The 10,618-nt window shown below is 35.5% G+C and overlaps 1 protein-coding gene across 1 annotated transcript in view; it reads right to left on the bottom strand.

Annotated features, from left to right (window-relative positions):
- Positions 1-893: 893 nt before the first annotated feature.
- The window catches only part of PPP2CB (protein phosphatase 2 catalytic subunit beta), a 31,957-nt gene continuing 22,232 nt past the window's right edge, over positions 894-10,618 (bottom strand). Inside the window, exons 4-7 of the mRNA XM_032413461.1 lie at positions 8,492-8,581; positions 8,239-8,400; positions 6,399-6,517; positions 894-1,601 (exon numbers count right to left, since the gene is read on the bottom strand). Of these exons, the coding sequence (XP_032269352.1) occupies positions 1,529-1,601; positions 6,399-6,517; positions 8,239-8,400; positions 8,492-8,581 (444 nt within the window). The 3' untranslated portion in view covers positions 894-1,528. The remainder of the gene's footprint in view (positions 1,602-6,398; positions 6,518-8,238; positions 8,401-8,491; positions 8,582-10,618) is intronic.

Below are 10,618 nucleotides of genomic sequence, written 5' to 3'. Positions count from 1 at the left end.
TTTCCTTTGATTAGTATCTTCTTGGTCTATTCCATCTTATTTTCAACATATCTGACTTTGCTTTTGGTATGTGCCTTGTAATCAGGATATAGCTGGATTTAAAAAAAAATCAAATTTGACCCTCTTTTACTAGAGAACTCTGTCTGTTGTTACTGAGATATTCTACCATCTTGTTTTCTTCTACAAAGACTTAAAAAATTTAATTTTCTCGTGTCTTCCACCCTCCCACACTCACCCTTAACACTGACTCTGTATTTCCCTCCTCTACTTGGAATTTATGTTACATATTAGTAATGGTGCTATTACTATACTATTTCTACTAAACTCTCTTTTGGGGATTCTTATTTCTAGAGCAATGGATAAAGATAAAATATATTTTGGCTTTTAAAAGATTCTTCCTAGCTATAGAATGTCCTACAGTTTTAGCATACACTCCATACTTGAATACATTAATACGAACTACCTAGTAAAATGTTGTTTAGAAATAAAAATGGTTTTATGGTCTAAATGTTACCAGCCTACTGTCTGAGGTTTTCTTCTGAATATAAGCCTTACACAAAGAACATTACACTTAAATTATCTCAACACAACTGTTTATCACAGGTCAAGAGCTTTTATTTTTTTTTTTAATTTTTTTAAAGATTTTCTTTATTTATTTGAGAGAGAGAGCACAAGACGGGGGAGCGGGAGAGGGAGAAGCAGACTTCCCGCCGAGCAGGGAGCCCGATGCGGGACTCGATCCCGGGACTCCAGGACCATGACCTGAGCCGAAGGCAGTCGCTTAACCAACTGAGCCACCCAGGCGCCCCAAGAGCTTTTATTTTTTTAAGAGGTTTTATATCAAGTGACAAAATAGCAGAACTTTTCATTTAAAGCATACCGCAGTAAATCAATTTTTGTTTAAAATGGAAAGTTTATTTGCTCAGTACACCAAATAGGATGCAAGCACTGTCATGACAAATATACAGAAATATGCAGATCAACATAAAACAGTAATTTAGTTTAAATGAAGGGAAACCTTTTTAAATGTTATGACAACATACTCCCAAGAATCTTTTCTTCAGTTAATTTAACTATACATTTCAATAAAATAAAGGGTAATGGATTAAGTGGAAGTTAGCTTGTGAATTTTTCTTAAAAATAAAACCCCAACTCTATCAATCCATGCCAGTTAAACACTATAACTAAAATTTCCAAATAAGTGCAAAAGGAGATGAAGGAGTTAGTTACCTTTTTTGCTTGAACAGTCCAGAGGAAAATGGTTACTACAAATACAGCAGGCAAACTGTTAAGACTGACCGATCTAGAACATAGTGTTGTACTAAATTTCAGTCTCAAATTGTGCTAAATGCTCATCATTAATATGGCACATTTTGGTCCATGATATGGTTTAATGCCAAGACAGATCCCAATTTGTTACAGAAACACATACATTACTGTTGCTTTTTTTGTTTTGTTTTTAAATATATATATTTTAAAAAGCCAGGTATACTTCCACATACAAAGGCAGGGTTTTCCCAGGAGGAATTTACAGGAAGTAGTCTGGGGTGCGCCGGGTAACATGAGGCTCTCCACGACGAGGTGCTGGGTCAAACTGAAGGCTATAAATGGCGAAAAAGAAAGCAAATAGTTAAATGATTTGAATTTGCAAGCAAATGAATAAATAAGACATTGTAGTAGAAGGAGCAGTATTGATTTCCCACTTTTACTATGTTTAGGACTGGAATAATTCATGGCAAGTCACTGCAGGTGTGTTCTTCCATAAAACTATCTCACAGAGCTACGGTGAAAATTGAAGCAGACAAAATGTCTGGTTCGGTGCCTGGCATAAAAGATTTGCAATATAATTATCAGCTGAATGAAAGTTGTAAGAATGGACGTTTGTTTTGCTCTAGATTTTAGGGGAAAGCATTTAGTCTTTCATGATTAAGAATGACATTAGGGGCACCTGGGTGGCTCAGTCGGTAAAGTGCCTTTGGCTCAGGTCATGATCCCAGGGTCCTGGGATGGAGCCCATGTCGAGCTCCCCACTTGGCATGGAATCTTCTTGTTCCTCTTCCTCTGCCCCTCCTGCTCATGCTCTCTCTTAAATAAACTTTTTTTTTTTTTTTAAGATTTTATTTATTTATTTGACAGAGAGAGACACAGCGAAAGAGGGAACACAGGCAGGGGGAGTGGGAGAGGGACAAGCAGGCTTCCCACAGAACAGGGAGCCCGATGCGGGGCTCGATCCCAGGACCCTGAGATCATGACCCGAGCCAAAGGCAGACGCTCAACCGACTGAGCCACCCAGGCGCCCCTTAAATAAATAAAATCTTAAAAAAAAAAAAAAAAATGGGTGTTAGCTGTGGAGTTTCTGCAGATGACCTTTATCAGGAAGAGGAAGTTTTCTTGACTAGTTTGCTGAGTATTTTTATTATGAAAGTGTGCTGGATTTTGACAAATGTTTTTCCTGGCTTAACTGAGATGATCAAGTGCTTTTTTGTTCAATGGATTATTGCTTTGATTTTTCATATTTTGAACCAACTTTGCCTTCCTGGGATAAATCACAGTTGGTCATTGTGTATAATCCTGTTTGTATATTACTAGATTCAGTTTGCTAATATTTTGTTGCAGATTTTTGCAACTATAAGCATAAAGAGTATTGCTCTGTAGTTTTCTTAAATTATCTTTGATTTTGGTATTAGGGTAATATAGACTTCAAAGAATACATTGGGAAATGATCCCTCCTATTCTATTCTTAGTTTCTGTGAAAAACTGGTGTTAATTCCTTTTTAAACTTTTAGTCATTTCATCAGTGAAGCCCACCGGGCTTGGGGGCTTTTCTTTGTAGGAAGTTTTAAAATATTAATTCAACTTTTTCACTTGTTACAGGTCTATTCACATTTTCTGAGTCAATTTTGGCAGTTTGTCTTCCTAGGAATTTGTCCATTTTATCCAAGTTACCTAGTTTGTTGCCGTACACTTATTCATTATATTCCCTTGTAATTCTTTTTATTTCAATAAGGTCTATAGTGATTTTGGTAATGTGAATCTTCACTCATTTTTGTTGGGCCAGTCTAGTTAAGACTTTTCAATTTTGTTGAAAAGAACCAACTTCTGGTTTTGATTATTTTTCTATTTCATTTATTTCCTTTTTATTTCCTTCCGTATGTTTGCACTGGGGTTTAGGTTGCTCTTCTTTTTCTAGCGTCCTTAAAATGTTAGGTTACTGACTTGAGATCTTTCTAAAAATCTGATTTTTAATACAGGCACTTACAGTTATATATTTCTCTGCAAACACTGCTTTCATTGTATCACATAAGTTTTGGCACATTCTGTTTTCATTTTTATTCATCTCAAAGTATTTTCTAATTTCCCTTATGATTTATTCTTTGATTCAGGTCATTTAGGACTATGTTAATTTCCACATATTTACACATTTTCCAGTTTTCCTTCTATTTTGATTTCTAATTTCATTTCATTGTGTTTGGAGAACATATTTTGTATAACTTCAATATTCTTTTTTTTAAAGGAGGAGCAGAAGGAGATAGAGAATCTTAAGCAGGCTCCATGCCCAATGCAGAGCCTGACATGGGGCTTGATCTCATGACCCTGAGGATCATGATCTGAGCTGAAATCAAGAGTTGGACACTTAACTGACTGAGCCACCCAGACACCCCTCAATAGTTTTAAGTTTACTGAGGCTTGGGTTTATAGCCCAGCATATAGTCAATCTTAGAGAATGTTCCATGTGCATTTGACAAAACTACTCTGCTACTATTGGGTGGAATGTTCCATAAATGTTAAGTTATAGTACTTCTCAAGTCTTCTATGTCATTGGTGATATTCTACCTAGTTCTATTATTGAAAGTAGCATAATAAAGTCTCCAACTACTGTTCAACTGTCTATTTCTCCCTTCAATTCTGTTCATTTTTGCTCCACAGTTAAGTGTGTTATGTTTATAACTGGTATATTCTCCTAATGCTTTGACTCTTTCATCATTGTGAAATGTCTTTATGTCTAATAAACAATTTTTATTTTGAAATCTATTTTGTCTATTAGTATAACCAGTTCAAGTCATGTGGTTGCTGTTAGCATGGTTATCTTTTTCACCTAATTTACTTTCAACCCTTTGGTTTTTAGTCTAAATTATGCTTTCTGTAGATACCATAAAGCTGGATCTTTAAAAACAAAAAATCTGACAATTTTTGCCTTCTGATTGCATTACTTAAACCACTCACATTTAATATTGATATGACTGGCTTTATACCTGCCATTTACTTGTTTTGTTTCTTGGTTCCCACTTTAACTGGTTTTTTATTAAAAGCATATTTTCTAGTGTGCCTTTTAATTCCTTTAATAACTTCAGTTATTTTCCCTAAATTATTTTATTATTGATTGCCTGAAAACTTACAATACACAACTTACAGAATTCTACTGCAGATTTATAAATTCTAGTCAATTAAGAGAAATTAATTCCTATATAGTAAGCGCCTTTCCATTTCCTTTTTTTGCTACTGATGTTATGTTAAAATCCCCAAAATGCATTGTTATAATTACTATTTCATACGATGTCATGCCCTTAAAGCTGAGAAAGGAGAGCAAGTGTGTATAGATTTTGTTATATTAACCTTCTCATTTTTATTTTCTTCATATTCTTCTTTTGGATTCAAGTTATTAGTTAAGAAACACACATACACGACAGTAATCGTAAATGACAGTATAATTGCATCTTCTTAACTGATTTAAAAACCAGTGCAAAAACAATATGGATGTATTTGTAGTACAGCTGAATTTTTAAGAAATGTAACAGACAAAAGAAGAGCCAAGAAAAGCCTTCCTGGGATCACAGTCAACACGGGGAGACAAGACGACTGTGCACATAGCTATACCCACACAGGAACAATTAGAGTAGCAGTTGGGGCATTCTTGAAAACATTCCCAAGCCACACACAGACTATGCTGGGTCAAATAGTTTACCTCCAAAATTCATGTCCGTTCAGAACCTCAGAATGTGACACTATTTGGTCTTTGCAGATGTTATTAGTTAAGGTGAGGTCATACTGGATTAGGCTGAGCCCTAAATTCAATCTGGTGGTATTCTTTTCTTTCTTTCCTTTTTTTTTTTTTTCTGAGAGAGAGAGAGAATGAGCAGGGAGGGGCAGAGGGAGAAGAAGAGAGAGAATCTCAAGCAGGCTCCAGGCTCAGCATGGAGCCCAACATGGGGGCTCTACCTTACGACCCTGAGATCATGACCTGAGCCAAAATCAAGAGTCAGAGGCTCAACCGAGCCACCCAGGTGGCCCATCAATCTGATGGTATCTTTATTAAAGAAACAGACACACAGGGGAGAGTGCCATGTGAAGACAGAGACTGGGGTGATGCATCTATAAATCAAGGATTGTAGGAGCCACCAGAAGCTCGGGAGAGGCAAGAAAGGATCCTCCTCTAGAGCTTTTACAAGAAACATCATCCTGCCAACACCCTGATTTCAAATTTCTAGCCTCCACAAACGTGAGAATAAATTCCGTTAAGGCACCCACTTTGTGGTAATCTGTTACAGCAGCCCTAGGAAACTAATACACGGATTAATCAACAAAAGCGTATATAACCCTCAATGATACCAGGGCTTTAAACACAATCTCTAATCAAATACTGGCTGGTCAAGTTACTCTTTGACCCAGGAGCAACTCCTAGGAAGCCAGGCTTAAAACCCCAATCACATACATCTCTGACAGTCTGGGAAATGACACTATGTGCATCCTTAAGGTTGCACTCTCTCAGGACTAATCAAACAAGGAAAATCCAAGGTACTAGTGTGCTTGGTTGAACTGTGAGCCAAAATATACATTCTTTCAACTCTTGATAGCAACTTCTTAGCCACAGACATTCCCAGTGATCTTACTGGATTAGGGTGAGCCCTAAAATTTCAATGACCAAGGAGGCTTGAGCACAACCTCTGACCAATAAGTGGCTTGTGCCCACCCAGAGGGAACCTCTAAATAACTCTGTTGTTTGGTTAACAAGAGCTTAACGATTAAACCCAGGAAAATATCTGAGCAGGGCCCAAGGTAGAATGACTGTGGAGTAGTTTCTGAACAAGGGATGTGGAAAGATGGGGAGGGAAGAGGTTATGGCTCAAATTCCACAGATTCTGGCTATTACTGAAATTTAGTACATTTTCTAGAATGTGTTTCTCCATGGGCTGTATGCATTTTGGACAATATTCAAAAACCTACAATAACTGTTTAAAATAACCTTCCAGTTAAATGACTGTTTCTATAGGGAAGAGGGTTTGCCACGTTCCTCATTCTAGTATTCCAGAAGCAGAAATCCTCTAATTTTAATAAACTACATTTAAAATTTTCTTTCTAAAAGCAATTATATACAATTTAAAAAATTTTCAGTTACTTACAAGGAGTATTTTAAAGTGTCATCTAATTCCATGATAGCAGCCTGGTTTCCACAACGGTAACAGTAATTGGGTGCACTGAAAATGGTAACCACATTCCGATCATGACACCAATTGTATCCCTGCAGCATTAAAAAAAAAACCCCAAAAATAACACTTCACTATAAAATTATAATCTCGACATGGGTCCGTTTAGAAAACTACATTCAAAAATTACAGATATTCTTGGTGGAAATGTCGTTTTCTCTGCTCTCTTATATGGTATCCATCCTTAACTCTGGGCACCTGCACAGAATACTCCACTGCTGGGCCCAGGGTACTGTGCCACAGAGCTCAAGAACGGCATCGTTCTATTTACATCTATGCTTTGGCTCTTGGCTCAGATATGTATTAAAATTTCTCCCACAACGATGGAAGATTTCTTAGTTTTTCCTTCTATCAGTTATTGCCTTATATATTTTGAATCTATTACTAGGTAAACACAAGCTCAATTATTTCTCCCCTAGAGAACTGGGCCAGTTTTCATCAATAATGACCTTTTATTTCTATATATACTTTTTAACTCAAAGGCTATTATGATGCACATTATTAACTGTATTTTGGGTAATTCTCTAATTGATATACCAATATACCATTTTCCCTCTACTTCTAGTCTGTAGTGTCATTATGTTTTATTTTTAATTTTTATTTTTTTCATTATGTTTTAGATTCCTCTCAGGTAGCAGCTGAATTTTGATTGTCTAATTCAGAGTCTCAGGATTTTAGGGACGTAAAAATTTTCATCCATTCACATTTGTTATGATTACTGATATAATTAGGTTATCTTTACCATATGAATTTATATTCCTTGTTAACCATGTTCTCACTCCTCCTGCCTCAATGGGGTTGAAGTTTTCTCTAACATCTTGAAGCCACTCCCTGATTTAAAAGAATAAAATTCTATTTATAGTCCTTTAGTATTTATAAAATAGTAACATCATGGTAGAGAAATCTGGCAGCCGGCAGCTTAACTAAGTGATTCAAGCAGAGATTCCATGACCCTAACATGACGCACTGGAAAGCACGTCCCATTGCGCTGTGGCACGCCTGCCAAGTATGCACACCCCGAGTCCTAAGGCAACATCAATCACACCACAGGTGAAGGATATACTTCTACAAGATGTAGTCTTTAAAAATGTAAAGATTATGCAGAACAAAATCTGAGGAATTATTTCCACACCAAAGGAGACTGAATACAGCATGATCCTGGATGAGATTATACATGGACATACACGACTGAATTTTCCTATCCAGAACATTAGTGAGTTACTAAAAAATTCAGATGAAGTGTTTAGATCATAGTACTCTATCAATGCAAATTCTGGACTGTGGTAATTACACTGTAGTAACGTAAGAGAACATCTTTGTTTTTGCAAACTATACATGGAAATTTGGAGGTAAAGGAGCACCATGTCTGCAACTGACATTCAAATATTTTAAAAGAAATGTGTATGGAGGAAGGGAAGCTGGAAGATAGAGATGGAATACTAAAATACGAAAATATATTTGAGGCATCAGTGTAGGATACAAGAGAACTTCTTGATAATATTTTTGAAACTTTTCTCTATGTCTAAATTAATTTCCAAAGTGAGTTATAATTTTGCTCTGGCCAACTAGTACTTTCCCCTATTTGCTAAAACCAGCTCAATTTTTTCTCCTTTCATTTAGGTAATAGGGAGGAAATGTTTCATGAAGCCTTATTACAGAGATATATATTTATTAGAAATAAAGATCATCAATAAAGAAAACACTTCTTCCATTAAAAAAACAAAACAAAACATCATCCTGTGGGAAAAAGACGTACCTCCATTACAAGTTGGTGAGCTCGAGAAACCAGTGTGAGACCATTGGCATGGTTAAATGTTTCAGAAATGTCCTGTCCAAATGTGTAGCCAGCACCACGTGGTGAGATACCCCACCCACCACGATCATCTGGATCTGACCACAACAGATCACACATTGGGCCCTGGCCAAGAAAATTAAGTACATGTTATTTAATTTAGCTTTACCACAATGTGGTTATATTTCTTTGTTTTTAAAATTAAAACCAAGTTTACCTCGTGTGGAACTTCTTGTAAACGATCCAAAGCTCTTATATGATCCAGTGTATCTATGGATGGAGAGAGGCCACCGTGGAGGCAGAATATCTGTTTGTGAATTAAAAAAAAAGAAAGAAAGAAAAAAAAAGTTTTATTAAATGCTGAAAGTTAATGGAGAGTAAATAAATAATGGTTACAAAATGTAAATCCTAATAGCTCTTCTTTTCAAAATAAAATTTAATAATATTCACTGTGGAAAATTTATAAAATACAATGGAAAAGGAAACAAAAATCAATTAGAGAGCTACTGATACTTTAAAATATTTCTTCTTTTTTCCTTATAATCAATCCTAAGTATTTTGTATAGTATTTTTTCCCCTTCTCTAGCAAATGGGACCTCCATTCTTGTGACTCACCATTACATTTTCTGCTAACATATACAATTTTTTTGTTTCTCTTATAGCGAGGACAGTACCAATTCCTGTTATTGGCTCCAATAGTTTTTCAGCTTTCATAAGAGTTCTCAGAGTACAGAATCATGTTGTTAGCAAAAATATTTAATTTCTTCTCCATGTTTATACCCTTTAATTCTTTTTAATACTCAGTGCACTGGCTAGGATTTCCAAAAAATCCTTGAAAATAAAATTTTTCAGTTTGTTTTTGGTAAAATATCTATTCCCAGACCCATCCTCTAGGGATTTTGTATCAGAGAGAATAGCAATACAAGTTTTAGCGGGCATTTTTCTCCCAATTTTGAAGAGATTTCTGATGTTTTGCTGATTAAGTATAGCCAGTATAAGTTTCTTTATTCAATTAATGTTATTTTATTTTACTACTTAAAAACTGAGTTTTATTTTTTGGTGCTTGCCATGTCTGGTTTGGTATCGAGGTTATACTAACTTCACAGAATAAATTTTGAAGCTCTTCATCTTTTCCTAAGCTCTAGAACACAGAAATTATATGTATTTTCCTTAAAGGTTTGGTAGAATTTGCCTAGAAAACTATCCAGACCTGGTTACTTCTCCAATTTCTTCTAAGTTTGGTAGTCTATTTACATTGGCCTAATTTCTTCAAAAACTATTTTGCTGTAGTAAATTTCATCTTTTCAAGTGCACCAGAATAAAGCTGTACCCTATGTTATTGTGATACACAAGCACGTCCATATTGATAGTCATGCCGTATTTCTCATTCCTAGTGATTTTTTGGTATCCATTTGTGTGTGTGTGTGTGTTTTTTTTTTTAAGATTTATTTATTTGGGGGCGGGGGAGGTGCAGAGGGAAAGAGAGAATCCTAAAGCAGATTCCCCGCTGAGCTGGGAGCCTAACTCGGGGACTTGATCCCAGGACCCTGAGATCATGACCTGAGCCAAAATCAAGAATTGGATGCTTAAACGACTGAGCCACCCAGGCACCCCTCCGTGTCTGCTTTTATCTTTAATCCTTTAAGTTTATTTTACTCTGGTTTCTTTGAGTTAAATGTTTATTTCACATTTCCTTTAATTTTTCTACAAAATGAATGTGAGACTATGAATTTCCTTGTATTTTATCCCTGTTTACATCCAAAAATTTTGGTTTACATCATACTTTCACTGTCATTTAGAAATAATTTGTGAACTCTTTAAGTCCACATTGTTTTCTTTCATTTTAGCCAAGTCTAGGCAAAATATTGTCCTTTGAAATTAATTACTGCAGTGTCCAATATCACGGCTGGGAAAAATGTGGACTGTCAGGACCACAAAAAAAAGGCTATAACCAAATTATGAGTGGGTCTATTATGCCCATGACAATTCTAGGCTTTTATACAGTTTAGGAACTGTAGACTTGTACCACATACTATTTATTTTTTGGTACTGTATGTTTCATATTTAAAGTTAAATCAGTTCATGTTCACAGTGATTATCTCTTAGAAACTAGGATAATAGAAACTTGCACATTTTTCTTATATTTTGAATGTTTTACAGTGTGTCTATAATACTCATTACAGGTGGAAATAAAGCATGCACTTCTTAATGAAGATGTAATACACAATATTGCTGCTTGTAACTACCATGAAAATAGGAATAAAAAGTTATTAATGGTAACCAGCAAACACTGTGTATATGTATGGAGCTAGTTTTAAAAAAACAGCTTTGCTTTACTAGTATT

Source organism: Phoca vitulina, unplaced genomic scaffold (assembly GCF_004348235.1).
Source record: "Phoca vitulina isolate PV1807 unplaced genomic scaffold, GSC_HSeal_1.0 scaffold15, whole genome shotgun sequence".
NCBI lineage: Eukaryota > Metazoa > Chordata > Mammalia > Carnivora > Phocidae > Phoca > Phoca vitulina.
The sequence above is the reverse complement of the archived record's forward strand: the minus strand, read 5'-3'. Positions and strand labels throughout refer to the sequence as shown.